Raw genomic sequence first — 19,779 nt, 5'->3', positions numbered from 1 at the left:
TTGCTAACATGATTAGACTCAACTTGTTTCAAAGTATTTTTTTGTGACTTTGTCTATTGCATGTCCTGGATTTCAGGTCTCCCAGCAGACACCCTGCAAGGACATCGTGATCGTTTCCATGACCAGTTCCACAGGTAAGTCACCCAGGAGCTCGGGCTGCTAGTAAATGAGGGGGTAGGAACGTGAGGGAGGAAGGGAGCCTCAGTGTAACAGGGAGGCTGCAGCACAATCCTGCCTGTCCCTCCCCCTGGCCTGTTACCCTGAGCCATTGCAAATATCTTGGTGCTTAACACCCAGCTTCCACCCATTGTAATGTGTCATCATGTCGTCACAGTCAGACACACATCTGTGAAAGTGAGAAGGGGCTGAGTCTGAGCATTTCAGATAGTGTACCAGTGACATAGAAATAATACCGACCTGCACAACAATCAGCCCAGAAAGAGAGCAGAGAGGGAGCTTGATGTGTTAGTGGATACCTTGGCATCAGTGGCGGTCGGTGCTGTTTATGAGCATGGCCTTATTTCTATTACAACATATTGGATGACTGTCATTCATATTCCATTTACCCAGTTCAATGTAACATCGATAGGTTTAGGCTACTGCGTGATACACACATTTTCCCTGTACCCATCATGAGGTTGCTACAACCTAGCCTGTGAATAGTGACACATTCAATACCACCTTGAACACTCTTGCCTGCATCTAGCTGATCTAGGGTGTAGTCATTTGTCCAACAGTTATAAACAAGAGTTTATAATGGACAAATTCAGGTGTGTTTATCCCCATTTCGTTCCATTTGCTTCCTTTTTAAGAAACATTTTTCAATAGAATCGGCGGAATGAATACGCCCCTGATCACATGTAAACACAGTTCACATTCCTTTCCAAGCCAAACCATATTGTAACCGCTACACAGCCTACATCATTGTCACCATATTAGCTAAAGTAATGTCATAGTCAACATAGCTAATATAACTAACACGTTAGTAAACCCGCTATACAATCAATCAGTAAAGTTAGTGTACAGTCAGTAAGTAGTTTAGCACTAACACTGGTGGGCCCCAGTGCCAATACATTTGTAAAAACCAAAAGCTTACCTTGACTTGGAAGAGTTCCAGTGTTGTTGGCTAGTCCAGCTAGGTAACATGGCACCCCTCTGAGTAGGCAAAACTATCTAGCTGCATTTGCTAGCTAAGTAAGTGAAACTTGGTTCTATTTGTTTTATTTCATTCTATCCTATACACATCCTCCTCTATTTTAGGGATGCAATAATACAACACATTTTAGAAAATGGTATGTTCTTGTAGATTATAGTGGTATCATTCAAATCGGTGATTGAAATATTTGCCTTACAGCCTCAAGACCTTCTTCAACAAAGCCAGAGACATGATGTACTTCAAGAGACTCATCCAGATCCCCAAGCTGCCAGAAGTAAGAGCATAGACCGACATAGTAGGGGAAAGATACTCTATTGGGACTCAACCACACTTCCTAGATTGTGGAGCCATCTGTGTTTTATAGTCCTGTCTTATTTATTTGTGTGTGTGTGTTCATCCCCAGTCCCCTCCTAATTTCCTGCATGCGGCTTCCCTGGCCAAGCATGCAAGGCCAGTGGTGGTCATCCCAGACGAGGATGAGCCCGAACAGGTGGATGATGACGATGACGACCCTGAACCGCTGATCAATGTCAGTGACGTCACCGTGCCCAGCATGGCGGTGCCACAGGTACGACTTATAGGGCACAGGGTCATGACCTCTGAGGGCAACATGTGTTGGCCCATTGAATGTGTATGTTTTATTTTTTTAAAGTAGCACTAATTTTGGCTGTAGATTGTATAAGCATTCATGCGTCTTCTCTGACTTTTCCTTTAGCAGTTCGACATATTTGATCAAACCTTTGGACCTGCCAATGGTGGTTTTGATGACAGGTTAGTCATTGGTATTTTAGCATTGGTGTGTTTGAAACGGAAGGATATGTAAACTGGTGATGTTTTTTGAACTGACATGTCTGGATATCTTCTTGTGAATTGAGTTAGTAGTGTGCTTGTGTGTGTATCTTAAAGGTTAGTGGCTGTATGTCTTCTGGTCCACAGGGATATCCAGATTGAGAACCTCAAGCGGGACTTGGAGCTATTGAGGACAGATCTGGAAAGGGTCAAAGGAGAGGTAAGTAGACATGAGTTTTAACTCCCTTAAACAGATTTTACAGATGTCATACCTAGCTAAAAATAAATGACTTGTACCTCAAATAATACTATTTAAGGGTTAATTATTCCTGTTAAAAATTGATATCAATCATATGTATTTATAAAGCCCTAAAGGGCTTTATACCTCAGCCAATGTCACAAAGTGCTGTACAGAAACCCAGCCTAAAACTCCAAACAGCAAGCAATGCAGATGTAGAAGCACGGTGGCTAGGAAAAACTCCCTAGAAAGGCAGGAACCTAGGAAGAAACCTAGAGAGGAACCAGGCTCTGAGGGGTGGCCAGTCCTCTTCTGGCTGTGCCGGGTGGAGATTATAACAGTACATGGCTAAGATGTTCAAACGTTCATAGATGACCAGCAGGGTCAAATAATAATAGTCACAGTGGTTGTAGAGGGTGCAACAGGTCAGCACCTCAGAAGTAAATGTCAGGTAGCTTTTCATAGCTGAACATTCAGAGTTAGAGACAGCAGGTGCGGTAGAGATTGTTGAAAACAGAAGGTCTGGGACAAGGTAGCACATCCGGTGAACAGGTCAGGGTTCCATAGCCGCAAGCAGGACAGTTGAAACTGGAGCAGCAGCACGACCAGGTGGACTGGGGACAAGCAAGGGGTCATCAGGCCAGATAGTTCTGAGGCATGGTCCTAGGGCTCAGGTCCTCAGAGAGAAGAGAGAGTTAGAGGGAGCATACTTAAATTCACACAGGACACTGGATAGGACAGGAGAAATACTCCAGATATAACAGACTGATCCTAGCCCCCGACACACAAACTATTGCAGCATAAATACTGGATGCTGAGACAGGAGGGGTCGGGAGACACTGGCCCCGTCCGACGATACCCCTGGACAGGGCCAACCAGGCAGGATATAACCCCAGCCACTTTGCCAAAGCACAGTCCCCACACCACTAGAGGGATAACAACAGACCACCAACTTACTACCCTGAGACAAGGCTGAGTATAGCCCACGAAGATCTCCCCCATGGCACAGCACGAACCCGAGGGGGGTGCCAAACTGGACAGGAAGATCACATCAACCCACTCAAGTGACGCACCCCTCCTAGAGACGGCATGGAAGAGCAACCAGCACATTGTTTTCCCTAAACACCAAGCTACTTTTCCCCACTTCAAAAAATAACTACTACTTTTCATTTAAGTTTCTATTCTCTAGTCAGAAAAGTCTGTCAAGCCCTCTCCTGCCAAAATGAACACTATACATCTTCTAGCTATCTAGCCAGCCACGGAGTCATGGCGCGTAGGCTATTGACTATCCTTTGATTGACGACCGAACAGCAAGTGTTGTTTCGTTTATAAAAGGTGTCAAAATGACTGAATAAAGTTGATCTCCCTAATTTGCGTACTGATATACTTTTTGACAATTATCTGCAGATAAATTATGAAAAGCCTGGGGACACCTGGCTGGCTACTTTTTCTATTTGGCTGGCTACTCCGTGTACTTAGGGGAAACACTGATAACCAAGTTTTGACAGTGGTAGACATGGTTGATTTGTAAAGGAGAGAGGAATTTAGGTCATGTGTTGGGTGAATGCAAAGATGAAACGTGACATGTGGAATGTGGCAGCTTGTCTCAGAATGGGAAATGACGTCTGTCTGGTCAGAGAAGACCAGAAGATGTGTCTGGGACACAGTGTGAAATGTACTGTTGACCCCAATTTCTGCAAATGGCTGGCTCCTAATGTGGCCTGTTTCTTAACTGTTGCTAAAGGTTTATGCCTGTGATGTTGAATTGAGCCGTCCTAACCTGAAATTGTATATATTTTGTAAAAATTTGTACCACTCAACACTTTTGTTTCCCCCGTCTGAGGCCCTCATCCACTAGTGCCATGTCATGGTGTCCTGTGGTGGTAGTGATCATCTACCCAGGGGAGGTTTACTATGGTGACTGACTGACTACCTACCTCCTCCCTCCTGAAGGCCCAGCGCTACATCACTCAGCTTAAGTCCCAGATCAACAGTCTGGAGGCGGAGCTGGAGGAGCAGCGGGTGCAGAAACAGCGTGCCTTGGTGGAGAACGAGCAGCTGCGCATGGAGCTGGAGGCCACGCGCCGCCGCAATGCTGAGCACGAGAGTGTGCAGGCCACCTTCGGAGAGGCTGAGAGTAAGAGACGCCACTCACTAAATCTGGCATACATGTTCAATCACATTGTATTGAACACACACTGACGTCTCCCTCTTGTCTCTGACCCCCATTTTGCTACCCAGCAAGAGCCCAGGCCACAGAGCAGCGCTATAACAAGCTGAAGGAGAAGCACACTGAGCTAGTGTCTAGCCATGCGGAACTGCTCAGGAAGGTACACACTTATGAGGAACCTCACTCACCTCTGTTTTCATTGTGGTTTTCTCCACATATGCTCATATCAAATCAAATGTATTTATATAGCCCTTCGTACATCAGCTGATATCTCAAAGTTCTGTACAGAAACCCAGCCTAAAACTCCAAACAGCAAGCAATGCAGGTGTAGAAGCACGGTGGCTAGGAACAACTCCCTAGAAAGGCCAAAACCTAGGAAGAAACCTAGAGGAACCAGGCTATGTGGGGTGGCCAGTCCTCTTCTGGCTGTGCCGGGTGGAGATTATAACAGAACATGGCCAAGATGTTCAAATGTTCATAAATGACCAGCATGGTCAAATAATAATAATCACAGGCAGAACAGTTGAAACTGGAGCAGCAGCACGGCCAGGTGGACTGGGTACAGCAAGGAGTCATCATGTCAGGTAGTCCTGAGGCATGGTCCTAGGGCTCAGGTCCTCCTCCGAGAGAGAGAGAATTAGAGAGAGCATACTTAAATTCACACAGGACACCGGATAGGACAGGAGAAGTACTCCAGATATAACACACTGACCATAGCCCCCCGACACATAAACTACTGCAGCATAAATACTGGAGGCTGAGACAGGAGGGGTCAGGAGACACTGGCCCCATCCGAGGACACCCCCGGACAGGGCCAAACAGGAAGGATATAACCCCACCCACTTTGCCAAAGCACAGCCCCCACACCACTAGAGGGATATCTTCAACCACCAACTTACCATCCTGAAACAAGGCCGAGTAGAGCCCACAAAGATCTCCGCCACGGCACAACCCAAGGGGGGGCGCCAACCCATATAGACTCAGACTCAACTGAATGTTATTTTTCTGTATAGTGTGAAGAGAATGTTTAACAACGTATATGTGACATTGTGTTGGCAGAGTGCAGACACAGTGAAGATGCTGTCAGCCACCCAGCAGACTCAGGAGGAGGTGGAGAGGACTAAGCAGCAGTTGGCTTTTGAGGTGGATCGCATCAAACAGGATGCTGACATGAAGGTTAATGTTATTGAGTATTAGAAATAGTGATCCAGTACTGTTAATGTTATATTTCAGTACTGTATTAACCTTTTGTCTAAATGACTGAATAATGTTATTGTCTTATCATTGCAGCTTGAGGAGCAGAAGTTTGAGATGGAGAAGCTTAAAAGAGAGTTTGAGGAGAAGAAGGCAGAAGTGGAACGTGTCAAAGGCACTCTGCAGAGCAACGAGAAGGTCTGTGGTGATGATGCAGTAAATACTGAATAAAGTGGGTTCCCTCCACTCTGTAATGACACAGGGGACTCATGTGATTCACCATCATGCAAAACTAGATGCAAAAGAATCGCCCCACTTTCCAGACTTGCAAATCAGAATTGTCTGTGAAGGCTATAGGAACCTGCACTGTGTGAGGAAGTGATCACATGAAAGTCTCACAAATATCAGAAAAGGCTTTTCCTCACAAAAGTTAATGTACCCATTATTCTGTTATCTGCCTTCTCCCTCTTCCTGTCTCTTCTCTACCCTCTCTCTCTCCCTCCTCCCTCTCTCCCAGGTTGGGGAACAGCAGACCAGATCCATGTCCGCCCTGCAGGCGGAGAAGGAGCGTCTGATGCACTCTGTGAGTGAGAAGGAGGCAGCACTGTCAGCCCTGCGCCATGCTGCACAGCTGCAGCAGTCGTCCCTGCAGCAGGAGAGGGAGAGGAGCACCAGGGAGCTGGGAGAGCTGCAGGGCAGGCTGCAGGAGAAGGTCAGTCAGGACAGCACCGCACAGAGTTCAGTCAGCTGCTTTGTCATTTGTTGATTGCAAAAAAGAAAATAGACAAAAGCTATACTGCTGGTCAAATCCCCTATTACTCAGACTGTGTATTGCAAAGTGATAGATTTTCTTTAATCATTGAACAATTTGGCTGTCTGCACAATATAAGATAAACCATTAGTATGTCTGTGCCCATCTATTTTTCCCTCTGACCGTATGTCTGACTGTCTCATTGCGTCTGTGTAGTCTAGCTGTGAGGAGCAGCTACAGCAGAAGCTGCTGGAGGAGCAGTTCTCTCTGCTGCAGGGAACGGTCTCTGAGGCTGAGAGCATCATCCAGGATGCTGTGGCCAAACTGGACGACCCCCTGCACATCCGCTGCACCAGCTCCCCAGGTTAAAATGAGTGAACGTACACATACACACAGAGAGATGCTGTTCATATCACTTAGAATATAAAGTGAAAGATGACTCATCCATGCATGTGTGTAAATTTATAAAAATAATGCTTTTCAAGATTTTATCTTTCTCTCCACCACCACAGATTACCTTGTCAGTCGGGCAGCTGCCACTTTAGGCTCCATTGACAAAGTGAAAAGGGGTCACTCAGACTACCTGACGAACATGGGAGGTGAGTTGCTCATTACTTTGTGCTCAGTGTTTTTGATATAATTAGTCGTCTTTGAGCAAACACAGTGATAATGGTCATGAGTGCTCGTTAGTGACAGAGCTTGGCTGTGTTACTGGCAGTGATGCATCCTTTCCTCTGTTTACCAGATGTTGGTGGGCTGCTGAGGGCCCTGACCCAGTTCTCCCACCTGGCTGCTGACACCATCATCAACGGCAGTGCCACAGCGCACATGGCTCCCACCGACCACGCAGACCGTAAGGACGTTCTCTTCAAATAGAACGGATTCCTGTTAGAAATGGATCTTGTATCTTATTGGAATTTGACTGAAATATGATATTGAATCCATTTGGTATGTGATTACAGTGTCAGTGTGTATCTTGCACTTTTGCACCCTGCAGGTCTGACTGAGAATTGCAGGGGCTGTGCCACTCAAAGTCTGCAGTTCCTGAAGGACCTCAAGTCCAAGGCCTCTCTCCAGAGGGCAGATCCGGCCTCCATTCGCATTGTGGTCCAAAAGATCCTGAGGCTGGGGGAGGTAATGGACTACTGGGCAGTCTTCTAAATTTTTATCCCTGTCCTTTTACTGTTTTTCTTAATCTCATCTCCTCTTCCAATGTTTAGGAGCTGCGACCTAAAGGCGTGGATGTGCGACAGGATGAGCTGGGAGATCTGGTGGACAAGGAGATGGCAGCAACATCAGCAGCCATTGAGGAGGCAGTGCGCAGAATCGATGTGAGGATCACAACCATGTAGAACATCCCACTGTAGAGGGGAATGACATCACAAGCTCAACACGATCTACACAATATATCTGTATTCATACCCAGGTTTTATCCACATTTCTCAATTGCTGTTTTTCTATATCGAAAGGAAATGATGAATCAGGCACGAAAGGACACCTCTGGTGTCAAACTTGAGGTCAATGAAAGGTCAGTAGTATGTTTGACTTACACTCTGTATTTTAGTTGAAATACTTCATGCATTTTTCCCCTTTAACTCATCATGATATTACTCCTTGTTTCATAGAATCCTCTACAGCTGCACAGACCTGATGAAGGTAAGATGGCTGCTATTCTACTTACTGTTTTGATTGACTTGCTCAAAAGGTCTGATCGAAATCCTAATGCTGCGTTCCCTCCTTTCCGCTCTCCTTCAGGCCATCCATCTACTGGTCCTGACATCAACCGACCTACAGAAGGAGATTGTTGAGGGAGGGAGGGTGAGTCTTGACATTTAGAATTTAACGTTGAAAACTTTGTGAAAATGGTGGTAGGCCTGATCAACGGCGAAGAGGTCAGAGTGGTGCCAGGACAACAACCTCTCCCGCAACATGATCAAGACAAAAAAGATGATCGTGGACGACAGGAAAAGGAGGGCCGAGTACGCCCCCATTCACATTGATGGGGCTGTAGTGGAGCAGGTCGAAAGCTTCAATTCCTTGGTGTCCACATCACCAATAAACTATCATGGTCCAAACACACCAAGACAGTCGTGAAGAGGGCACGACAACACCTTTTCCCCCTCAGGAGACTGAAAAGATTTGGCATGGGTCCTCGGATCCTCAAAAGGTTCTACAACTGCACCATCGAGAGCATCCTGGTTGCATCATAGCCTGGTATGGCAACTGCTCGGCATCCGACCGCAAGGGCTTACAGAGGGTAGTGCGTACGGCCCAGTACATCACTGGGGCCAAGCTTCCTGCCTCAAAATTGTCTGACTCAAGCCGACCTATTCTCATAGACTATTCTCTCTGCTGCCGCACGGCAAGTGGTACCGGTGTGCCAAGTCTAGGTCCAAAAGGCTCCTTAACCGCTTCTACACCCAAGCCATAATAAGACTGCTGAACAGTAAATGAAATGGCTACCGGGACTATTTGCAATGAACCCCCCCCCTTTTTTTTACTCTGCTGCTACTCTTTTTATTAATTTGTTTAACCTTTTATTTAACTAGGAAATTCTCGCTGTTTATGCATAGTCACTTTACTCTACCTAGATGTTCAGTACCAGTCAAGTTTGGACACCTACTCATTCAAGGGTTTCTTTTATTTTTACATCGTAGGATAATTGTAGAATACATTGTAGAATAATAGTGAAGACATCAAAACTATGATATAACACATGGAATCATGTAGTAACCCAAAAAGTGTTAAAACAAATCCAAATGTATGTTAAATTCTTCAACGTATCCAACCTTTGCCTTTTTTATTTAACTAGGCAAGTCAGTTAAGAACAAATTATTATTTACAATGATGGCCTACCAAAAGGTGAAAGGCCTCCTGCGGGGAATTAAAGTAAAAATAAATTAAATGGAAAATATAGGACAAAACACACAGACGACAACATAGCATGGCAGCAACACAACATAACAACATGGTAGCAGCACAAAACATGGTACGAACATTATTGGGCAGTGACAACAGCACAAAGGGCAAGAAGGTAGAGAGAACAATGCATCACACAAAGCAGCCACAACTGCTTTACAAGAGTATTCATGATTGTGTCTTTGAATGAAGAGATGTCCAGTTGGAGGGTTTGTTGCAGCTCGTTCTAGCTGCAGCAAACTGAAAAGATGAGCGACTCAAGGATGTGTGTGCTTTGGGGACCTTTAACAGAATGTGACTGGCAGAACGGGTGTTTGAATGTGCAGAATGAAGGCTGCAGTAGATATCTCAGATAGGGGGGAGTGAGGCCTAAGACGGTTTCATAAATGAGCATAAACCAGTGGGTCTTGCAACGGGTTTACAGAGGAGTATAGAGTGCAGTGATGTGTCCTATAAGGAGCATTGGTGGTAAATCTGCTGGCCGAATAGTAGACATCTTGCCGCTCAAGAGCACCCTTACCTACGATCTATAAATTACGTCTCTGTAATCTAGCATGGGTAGGATGGTTATGACTACCCCAAGCTCTAAACCCTCAGAGGTAGTAATTGCACCTGTGGGGAGAGGGGTGTGGAGTTACCACATATGCTGAGCACTTGTTGGCTGCTTTTTGTTCACTCTGTGGTCCAACTCATCCCAAACCATCTCAATTGGGTTGAGGTTGGGTGATTGTGGAGGCCAGGTCATCTGATGCATCACTCCATCACTCTCCTTCTTGGTCAAACAGCCCTTACACAGCCTGGAGGTGTATTGGTTCATTGTCCTGTTGAAAAACAAATGATAGTCCCACTAAGTGCAAACCAGATGGGATGGTGTATCGCTGCAGAATGCTGTGGTAGCCATGTTGGTTAAGTGTGCCTTGAATTCTAAATAAATCACTGACCGTGTCATCAGCAAAGCACCCCCACACCATGACATCACCACTTCCATGCTTCACGCTGGGAACTACACGTGGAGATCATCCTTCCACCTACTCTGTTTCTCACAAAGACACGGCAGTTAGAACCAAAAATCTCAAATTTGGACTCATCAGACCAAAGGACAGATTTCTACTGGTCTAATGTCCAATGCTCGTGTTTCTTAGGCCAAGCAAGTCTCATCTTCGTATTGGTGTCCTTTTAGTAATGGTTTCTTTGCAGCAATTCGACCATGAAGGCCTGATTCATGCAGTCTCCTCTGAACAGTTGATGTTGAGATGACTATTACTTGAACTGTTAAGCATTTATTTGGATGCAATCTGAGGTGCAGTTAATTGCAGATTTCTAAGGCTGGTAACTCTAATGATCTTTTACAGCAGAGGTAACTCTGCGTCTTCCTTTCCTGTGACAGTCCTCATGAGAGCCCGTTTCATCATAGCGCTTTATGGTTTTTGCAGCTGCACTTGAATAAAGTTTCAAAGTTCTGACCTTCACGTCTTAACCCTTGTGTTGTCTTAAGGGTAAAAATTGAGCTGCCACTATGTTTAACAGCAGAGAACCCCCTAAATTATATTATTTTTACTTTAAATTTAACTGACTTTAGAATATGTGGAACATCGCCTTTGTTCATATTTCCAACATCAGAAAATGTGGAACATCGCCTTTGTTCATATTTCCATGAAAACTGTACACCACCAGGGTACAAAGATTGTCTTAGGTTCATTTTTTGACCCAGCAGTTATACAATAATTGACACACCACAAAGACACACACACACACACTGAGAAATTGAGATGTGTTCTACTGATTTGAAATCAGCCAGCAGCTCAAATCAAATGTATTTATATAGCCCTTCGTACATCAGCTGATATCTCAAAGTGCTGTACAGAAACCCAGCCTAAAACTCCAAACAGCAAGCAATGCAGGTGTAGAAGCACGGTGGCAAGGAACAACTCCCTGGAAAGGCCAAAACCTAGGAAGAAACCTAGAGAGGAACCAGGCTATGTGGGGTGGCCAGTCCTCTTCTGGCTGTGCCGGGTGGAGATTATAACAGAACATGGCCAAGATGTTCAAATGTTCATAAATGACCAGCATGGTCAAATAATAATAATAATCACAGGCAGAACAGTTGAAACTGGAGCAGCAGCACGGCCAGGTGGACTGGGGACAGCAAGGAGTCATCATGTCAGGTAGTCCTGAGGCATGGTCCTAGGGCTCAGGTCCTCCTCCGAGAGAGAGAGAATTAGAGAGAGCATACTTAAATTCACACAGGACACCGGATAGGACAGGAGAAGTACTCCAGATATAACACACTGACCCTAGCCCCCCCGACACATAAACTACTGCAGCATAAATACTGGAGGCTGAGACAGGAGAGGTCAGGAGACACTGGCCCCATCCAAGGACACCCCCAGACAGGGCCAAACAGGAAGGATATAACCCCACCCACTTTGCCAAAGCACAGCCCCCACACCACCAGAGGGATATCTTCAACCACCAACTTACCATCCTGAAACAAGGCCGAGTATAGCCCACAAAGATCTCCGCCACGGCACAACACAAGGGGGGGCGCCAACCCAGACAGGAAGATCACATCAGTGACTCAACCCATTTAATTGACGCACCCCTCCTAGGGACGGTATAAAAGAGCCCTAGTAAGCCAGTGACTCAGCCCCTGTAATAGGGTTAGAGGCAGAGAATCCCAGTGGAAAGAGGGGAACCGGCCAGGCAGAGACGGCAAGGGCGGTTCGTTGCTCCAGAGCCTTTCCGTTCACCTTCCCACTCCTGGGCCAGACTACACTGCCTGTCAAAATGGAAACAACCATCCACTGTAACCTCACAATGCACACTTCAAAACAAATGAGAGCGAGTGGGAATGAAGGAAGGATAGAGGTAGGAAAGGAGTATGGTATGGACTTGTACACATCAATTTCATAGGGATGTTACTAGATGACATCACATGCATAGATGAATATTAACAATTTACCTTACTGACCGATATGACCCACTGAAGAGATGAGTCTTCAGTAAAGACTTAAAGGTTGAGACCGAGTTTGCGTCTCTCACATGGGTAGGCAGACCATTCCATAAAAATGGAGCTCCATAGGAGAAAACCCTGCCTCCAGCTGTTTGCTTTGAAATTCTAGGGACAATTAGGAGGCCTGCGTCTTGTGACCGTAGCGTACGTGTAGGTATGTACGGCAGGACCAAATCAGAGAGATAGGTAGGAGCAAGCCCATGTAATGCTTTGTAGGTTAGCAGTAAAACCATGAAATCAGCCCTTGCCTTGACAGGAAGCCAGTGTAGGGAGGCTAGCACTGGAGTAATATGATGATAATATGATAATTGTTTTGGTTCTAGTCAGGATTCTAGCAGACGTATTTACCACTAACTGAAGTTTATTTAGTGCCTTATCTGGGTAGCCGGGAAGTAGAGCATTGCAGTAGTCTAACCTAGAAGTGACAAAAGCGTGGATTAATTTTTCTGCATCATTTTTGGACAGAAAGTTTCTGATTTTTGCAATGTTACGTAGATAGAAAAAAGCTGTCCTTGAAATGGTCTTGATATGTTCTTCAAAAGAGAGATCAGGGTCCAGAGTAATGCCGAGGTCCTTCACAGTTTTATTTGAGACGACTGTACAACCATTAAGATTAATTGTCAGATTCAACAGAAGATCTCTTTGTTTCTTGGGACCTAGAACAAGCATCTCTGTTTTGTCCGAGTTTAAAAGTAGAAAGTTTGCAGCCATCCACTTCCTTATGTCTGAAACACATGCTTCTAGCGAGGACAATTTTGGGGCTTCACCATGTTTCATTGAAATGTACAGCTGTGTATCATCCGCATTGCAGTGAAAGTTAACATGTTTTCGAATGACATCCCCAAGAGGTAAAATATATAGTGAAAACAATAGTGGTCCTAAAACGGAACCTTGAGGAACACCGAAATGTACAGTTGATTTGTCAGAGGACAAACCATTCACAGAGACAAACTGATATCTTTCCGACAGATAAGATCTAAACCAGGCCAGAACTTGTCCGTGTAGACCAATTTGGGTTTCCAATCTCTCCAAAAGAATGTGGTGATCGATGGTATCAAAAGCAGCACTAAGGTCTAGGAGCTCGAGGACAGATGCAGAGCCTCGGTCTGATGCCATTTAAAAGGTCATTTACCACCTTCACAAGTGCAGTCTCAGTGCTATGATGGGGTCTAAAACCAGACTGAAGCATTTCGTATACATTGTTTGTCTTCAGGAAGGCAGTGAGTTGCTGCGCAACAGCCTTTTCTAAAATCTTTGAGAGGAATGGAAGATTCGATATAGGCCGATAATATAAAAAAACTTTCTGGGTCAAGGTTTGGCTTTTTCAAGAGAGGCTTTATTACTGCCACTTTTAGTGAGTTTGGTACACATCCGGTGGATAGAGAGCCGTTTATTATGTTCAACATAGGAGGGCCAAGCACAGGAAGCAGCTCTTTCAGTAGTTTAGTTATGCTATGACTACAAGGTCTGATAGGAATTCAGGGAACTCAGTGAGGAAAGTTGTATATGGCCCAGGAGGCCTGTAAACAGTAGCTATAAAAAGTGATTGAGTAGGCTGCATAGATTTCATGACTAGAAGCTCAAAAGATGAAAACGTCATTTAAAAAAAAAAAAATGCTATCGTAAATGTTAGCAACACCTCCGCCTTTGCGGGATGCATGGGGGATATGGTCACTAGTGTAGCCAGGAGGTGAGGCCTCATTTAACACAGTAAATTCATCGGGCTTAAGCCATGTTTCAGTCAGGCCAATCACATCAAGATTATGATCAGTGATTAGTTAATTGACTATAATTGCCTTTGAAGTAAGGGATCTAACATTAAGTAGCCCTATTGAGATGTGAGGTATAATGATCTCTTTCAATAATGACAGGAATGGAGGAGGTCTTTATCCTAGTGAGATTGCTAAGGCGAACACCGCCATGTTTAGTTTTGCCCAACCTAGGTCGAGGCACAGACACGGTCTCAATGGGGATAGCTGAGCTGACTACACTGACTGTGCTAGTGGCAGACGCCACTATGCTGGCAGGCTGGCTAACAGCTAGTGGCAGCTCCTGAAGAAGATCACCATGGTTGGCACAGTTAGAAAGAACAAGCCTGAGCTTCCCCCTGCACTGCTTGCAACATGGGGGGGAGAGGCCCTCTCATCAAAGTTTGCCTTCACCCCCACCACCACTCTATTTTCTTGACTCTCAAAGAGGAACAAGAATGTGGTCCTCCTACAACCACAAAGGAGGTGTGGACAACAAGGTGATTGGAACTTACAGCTGCAGGAGAATGACTGCCCACGGGCCATCTTCTGTAACATCATTGATATGTCCTCATACAATGCCTTTGATATGGAACAAGATCAACCCTACCTGGATGCCTGATACGCAGAACAAGAGGAGGGTGTTCCTGGAACAGTTGGGAAAGGCACTTGTAACCCCCCCACACTCAAAGAAGGGAGCGCCTCCCCCGCACAGCAGGCTCTGCAGCGCTTGTGAAAGCTGTTCAGGGGGCTGAATCTCATCCAGATCCAGCTGGGGCAGGCAAGAGGAGGATATTCCAAATCTGCCCCCCAAAGGACTGTAAAACAAACACTATGTGCTGCACATGTGAGAATTAAATCTGCAAAGTCCATGCACAGACACTTGCAAACTGTCCTACATGTGCTAATTAGAGTTGATTGATTTATGTTCTTTACGTTTACGAAAACAATTATGACAGGTGTGTGGTAATAAAAACAAGTGGTGTCCACTGATTTAAATGCAGTCTTACTGCATTGTGAAGAGGGAAAACCTAGATATTCACAAAGTTTGATGAATGACAGGTTGTTTCTTCATGCAAAATAGAGTTGGGGTTTAAAATTCAATTAAGCTGCTTAATTTTAAGGGTTTTGTGAAGGCAAGTCATGTTTGACCCTTAGGACAAGGGGGTGTACAGAATGTTAAGACTACACAAGGGTTAAAGTAATGATGGACTGTCATTTCTCTTTGCTTATTTGAGCTGTTCTTGCCATAATATGGACTTTGTCTTTTACCAATAAGGGTTATCTTCTATATAACCCCTACCTTGTCACAACACAACTGATTGGCTCAAACGCATTAATAAGAAGGAAAGAAATTCCACAAATGAGCTTTTAACAAGGCACACCTGTTAATTGAAATGCATTTCAGGTGACAACCTCATGAAGCTGGTTGAGTGTGCAAAGCTGTCTTCAAGACAAAGGGTGGCTACTTTGAAGAATCTCAAACATAAAATAACACTTTTTTTTGGTTACTATATGATTCCATGTGTTATTTCATAGTTTTGATGTCTTCTCTATTATTTTGCAATTTAGAAAATTGTAAAATAAAGAAACTCTTGAATGAGTAGGTGTGTCCAAACTTTTGACTGGTACTGTATATATTACCTGGACTAACCTGTAGTCCCGCACATTGACTCTGTACCGGTACCCCCTGTATATGTTTTTATGTTCCTTTATTTTTTGTTTAGTAAATATTTTCTTTAACTCTTTAAAAAAAAAAAATTAAAAAACTATATTTTTAACTGCATTGTTGATTAAGTGTTTTAAGTAAGCATTTTTAGCTGTTGTATTTGGCGCATTACTACTTTATTTTTTAATATATTTTTTAAGTAATGTCCTGATCACTGCTAGACTTGATCTTCTCTTTCTAGGGTGCAGCCACTATTAAGGAATTCTACGCCAGGAACTCCCGTTGGACTGAGGGACTCATCTCTGCCTCCAAAGCTGTGGGATGGGGAGCCACACAGATGGTGTAAGTGCATTATAGGGGGTCGCCTTAACTTTTTATCCGAGTGTGGTTATTTGTGTGTGTGTGACTTAGAGATCCCTCATGTTATAGGACGGGATGATGGTGTGATGTTTGTCTGGTTTCTCCCACAGTGAGTCTGCTGATAAAGTGGTGCTGCACACTGGTAAATATGAAGAGCTCATCGTCTGCTCACACGAGATCGCTGCTAGTACAGCACAGCTGGTTGCTTCCTCCAAGGTGAGAAACAAACACACAAACTTTTTAACTCTGTGTTCCCTTTCCCCTTGCCAATATCTGTTTATTCTATTTTCCTCATATATTCAAAGTGTGTCCCTATCACTGTTTTCTTCATTCTCCCTCTCTCCTTCTGCATTTAGGTAAAGGCAGACCGCAACAGTACGAAACTGACAGCTCTCCAGCAGGCTTCTCGCCGTGTGAACGAGATGGCGGCCAATGTGGTGGCCTCCACCAAGACAGGCCAGGAGAACCTAGAGGACAAGGGTTAGTGTGGTTGGTTGTGTGACTTAACAAACAGATGTGAATCCTCTCAGGCCTTATGAGTCATATGGCTGTGTTTGATGAGTTTCCCTTTTTTCTGCAGATACCATGGACTTCTCTGGAATGTCCCTCATCAAGTTAAAAATGGAGGAAATGGAGTCGCAGGTGAGTCACCAGGCCTGTGTGTGTCCTTTTGAGCCTGTCTGCATGCCATGTGTGTGTTCTGTGTGAAAATAACCTTTCTCAACTGTATGTTTGTCTCAGGTGAAGGTGTTGGAGCTAGAGAATCAGCTGGGTAATGAGCGTCTGCGTCTGGGAGAGCTCAGGAAGAAGCACTATGATATAGCAGGTGTTCCAGCAGCAGGCCTCTCAGAGGGCAATGGCCTGGCCCCCTCATCTGCCTCTGAGCCCTCCTCACCCAAACCCTCTAAGCCTAGCATCATGAGGAAACCTGCCTTGGCTCAGAAACCCAACTTACCACCTAAAAATATGGTAAGAGCCAAAATGGCTGGATTTGTGTTCATGTTTAGGGTAGTACTTGCTAAAGAAACTGCCACATAATGGCACGTTTAAAAAAATCTCAACTAACTCTTATGCTTCACCAAATACAAAATACTCTTATGCTATTTCAAATATGTGTGTTGTCTGTCTTATCATTGCAGTTCAGGTAGATTGATGCAGGCTAAAGAAGGACATCTCCATGCTGGATGGTCGGGTTGATCTGAGACAAACTGCCATCATATGAAGTGAACACAGGGTCCTTTTAAGCTGCCTCCAACCAGACGATCCTCTTTCCCAACCCCAACTGTACCTCTGTCCCTCTTTTTTCTTTTGCCAAACTGGAACTTGTGCTCCTCTCTTCTTCAGCCTGATTTGATCCCTCAGTGCTTTCTGCCTCTGAAGGAGACTTGCTCTATTCTTCTTTTATAGATTAAACATCATATGTCACCAAGGTGGGATTCTTTGTTTTCGTGGACATAATAGTATTAAAAACTGAAAGGGAAAATATGAGGAAATAATGCAAAACTTTTTTTATTGCAGCAATGCCATTTTGTCTGAACTTTTTACTTATAGCCTACTGTATATTAAAAATACACATTTTATTAGTATGGACAGGATCACTGCAACATCACAAAATGACAGCAACATATTGAACTAGCCCATATCTGGGACAGCCTCATGTTGCTGTAATTTTCTATATTGGTTGGTGTGTAAGAAAGGAAGGAGTCATTGGCACACAGATTATGCGGATAAGAACATATTTCCACACATTAAGTCCTGTTCAATGTCTCTGTATTAGTTCCAGGTTGTCATTCCTTCTATAGCTTGATTTATTTCTAAGTGGGACTGTGGTCCTGTGCTCAACTCTTTTCATATCACCAAATGATCATCAGTAAGACCAGGGGGTGAGAATTTTCAGGCAACCCGGTTTAGGTTAGTGTTTGATCCTAGATTTGACCAATTTAACCCCTGGTACAGGAACCGCTCCCATCATTAAAGCATGCACTAGTTTAGCTATACACATGGTCATAAGGAAGTATAATTATGCATTTAAAAAAAAAAATCTATATACAATTGGAAATTCACTCAATGGGGATTAGCAATCTGCATATTATTCTTTGCATCTCTTCTATGTGCTCCCTAGCCACTGAATGTCTCTCACACTGGTTATATAAAACTGGCTATGCAGTCAAAGGATGTTGGTGAAGATGCTGGTACACAAACGGAATCTCTGTACGTGACAAATAATTATCACCTTGAATTTTTAGAGGAAGGCTTCTTTCCAAAGCTGAAAATGGACAGGGGGCTGTACAGTATGTGGAACTCTTTTGCTTCTGGGAGCTTTTCTTATGATTACTTCTGTGCTTTCATTTGTAATAAACACATTTATACATTCAAATCTATTAATATATTTTAGTAAAGATTACTGTGGTTCCTCCATGTAATAAGTGTATGTCAAATGAGCAATAAATGTTTATGGTCATCTGTTTGTTCTTCTGTATTTTGGAATGTAAAATGGTAGTTGTCAGCAGGTTTTTAAAACCATGAAATATTTGGATAATGGCTGTTATTGACCCTGGAATTGTTTACTGGGACTAGGCATATATAAGTGGGGGGGGGGGGCATCATATAGTCTAAAAAACTGACACGGCCTTTGAGGATGTTTGAAAATGGTTAACGGAAAAAATATATACTGAACAAAAATATAAATGCAACGTAAAGTCTTGGTCCTATGTTTCATTAGCTGAAATAAAAGATCCCAGAAATGTTCCATAAGCACAAAGCTTATCTCTCATTGTATGCATACATTTGTTTACGTCCCTGTTAGTGAGCATTTCTCCTTTGCCAATTGAATCTATTCACCTGACAAGTGTGGTATATCAAGAAGCTTATTAAATGGCATGAAAAGGCCACTCTAAAATTTGCAGTTTTGTTATACAACCCAATGCCACAGACATCTCTAGTTTTGAGAGTTTGAAATTGACATGCTGATTGCAGAAATGTTCACCAGAACTGTTGCCAGATAATTGTATTTCTCTACCATCAGCTGCCTCCAATGTCATTTTAGAGAATTTGCCAGTATGGTTGACCAGCTACACAACCGCAGACCACGCCAGCCCGGGACCTCCACATCCAGCTTCTTCACCTGCAGGATTGTCTGAGACCAGCCACCCGGACAGCTGATAAAACTACGTTTGCCGTCTCAGGGAAGCTCATCTGCGTTCTTGTCGTCCTCACCAGGGTCTTGATCTGACTGCAGTTCAAAGTCGTGACTGACTTCAGTGGGCAAATGCTCACCTTCGATGGCCACTGGCATGCTGGAGAAGTGTGCTCTTCAAGGATTAATCCCGGTTTCAACTGTACCGGGCAGATGGAAGACAGTGTAGCGTGCAAGGTGTCGTAAGGTCGAGCAGTTTATTGATGTCAACGTTGTGAACCGAGTGCCTCATGGTTGTGGTGGGGTTATGGTATGGGCAGATATAAGCTATGGACAACGAACACAATTGCATTTGAATGCACAGAGATACTGTGATGAGATCCTGAGGCACATTGTTGTGCCATTCATCCACTGCCACACCATATTTCAGCATGATAATGCACGGCCCTGTGTCGCAAGGATCTGTACACAATTCCTGGAAGCTGAAAATGTATCAGTTCTTCCATGGCCTGCATACTCACCATACATGTCACCCGTTGAGCATGTTTGGGATGCTCTGGATCGACATATGACAACTTGTTCCAGTTCCTGCTAATATCCAGCAACTTCGCACAGCCATTGAAGAGTGTGACAACA

The 19,779-nt window shown here is 44.2% G+C and overlaps 1 protein-coding gene across 3 annotated transcripts in view; it reads left to right on the top strand.

Moving 5' to 3' along the window:
- Nucleotides 1-18,468, top strand: part of LOC109895925 (huntingtin-interacting protein 1-related protein) — a 44,487-nt gene extending 26,019 nt beyond the window's left edge. The window contains exons 9-32 of one of the 3 annotated variants that reach the window (XM_020490035.2): nt 77-134; nt 1,355-1,430; nt 1,560-1,724; nt 1,872-1,927; nt 2,093-2,165; nt 4,137-4,320; nt 4,425-4,513; nt 5,413-5,529; nt 5,644-5,745; nt 6,065-6,259; nt 6,515-6,662; nt 6,811-6,897; nt 7,044-7,151; nt 7,296-7,432; nt 7,519-7,629; nt 7,768-7,826; nt 7,924-7,954; nt 8,054-8,116; nt 15,889-15,989; nt 16,118-16,223; nt 16,364-16,487; nt 16,588-16,649; nt 16,749-16,976; nt 17,147-18,468. In XM_020490035.2, the coding sequence (XP_020345624.1) occupies nt 77-134; nt 1,355-1,430; nt 1,560-1,724; nt 1,872-1,927; nt 2,093-2,165; nt 4,137-4,320; nt 4,425-4,513; nt 5,413-5,529; nt 5,644-5,745; nt 6,065-6,259; nt 6,515-6,662; nt 6,811-6,897; nt 7,044-7,151; nt 7,296-7,432; nt 7,519-7,629; nt 7,768-7,826; nt 7,924-7,954; nt 8,054-8,116; nt 15,889-15,989; nt 16,118-16,223; nt 16,364-16,487; nt 16,588-16,649; nt 16,749-16,976; nt 17,147-17,155 (2,489 nt within the window). In that variant the 3' untranslated portion in view covers nt 17,156-18,468. The remainder of the gene's footprint in view (nt 1-76; nt 135-1,354; nt 1,431-1,559; nt 1,725-1,871; nt 1,928-2,092; nt 2,166-4,136; nt 4,321-4,424; nt 4,514-5,412; nt 5,530-5,643; nt 5,746-6,064; nt 6,260-6,514; nt 6,663-6,810; nt 6,898-7,043; nt 7,152-7,295; nt 7,433-7,518; nt 7,630-7,767; nt 7,827-7,923; nt 7,955-8,053; nt 8,117-15,888; nt 15,990-16,117; nt 16,224-16,363; nt 16,488-16,587; nt 16,650-16,748; nt 16,977-17,146) is intronic. The other 2 variants (XM_020490036.2, XM_020490037.2) reach the window with 2 other exon arrangements.
- Nucleotides 18,469-19,779: the final 1,311 nt, after the last annotated feature.

Source organism: Oncorhynchus kisutch, linkage group LG8, assembly GCF_002021735.2.
Source record: "Oncorhynchus kisutch isolate 150728-3 linkage group LG8, Okis_V2, whole genome shotgun sequence".
Taxonomy (NCBI): domain Eukaryota; kingdom Metazoa; phylum Chordata; class Actinopteri; order Salmoniformes; family Salmonidae; genus Oncorhynchus; species Oncorhynchus kisutch.
The sequence above is the reverse complement of the archived record's forward strand: the minus strand, read 5'-3'. Positions and strand labels throughout refer to the sequence as shown.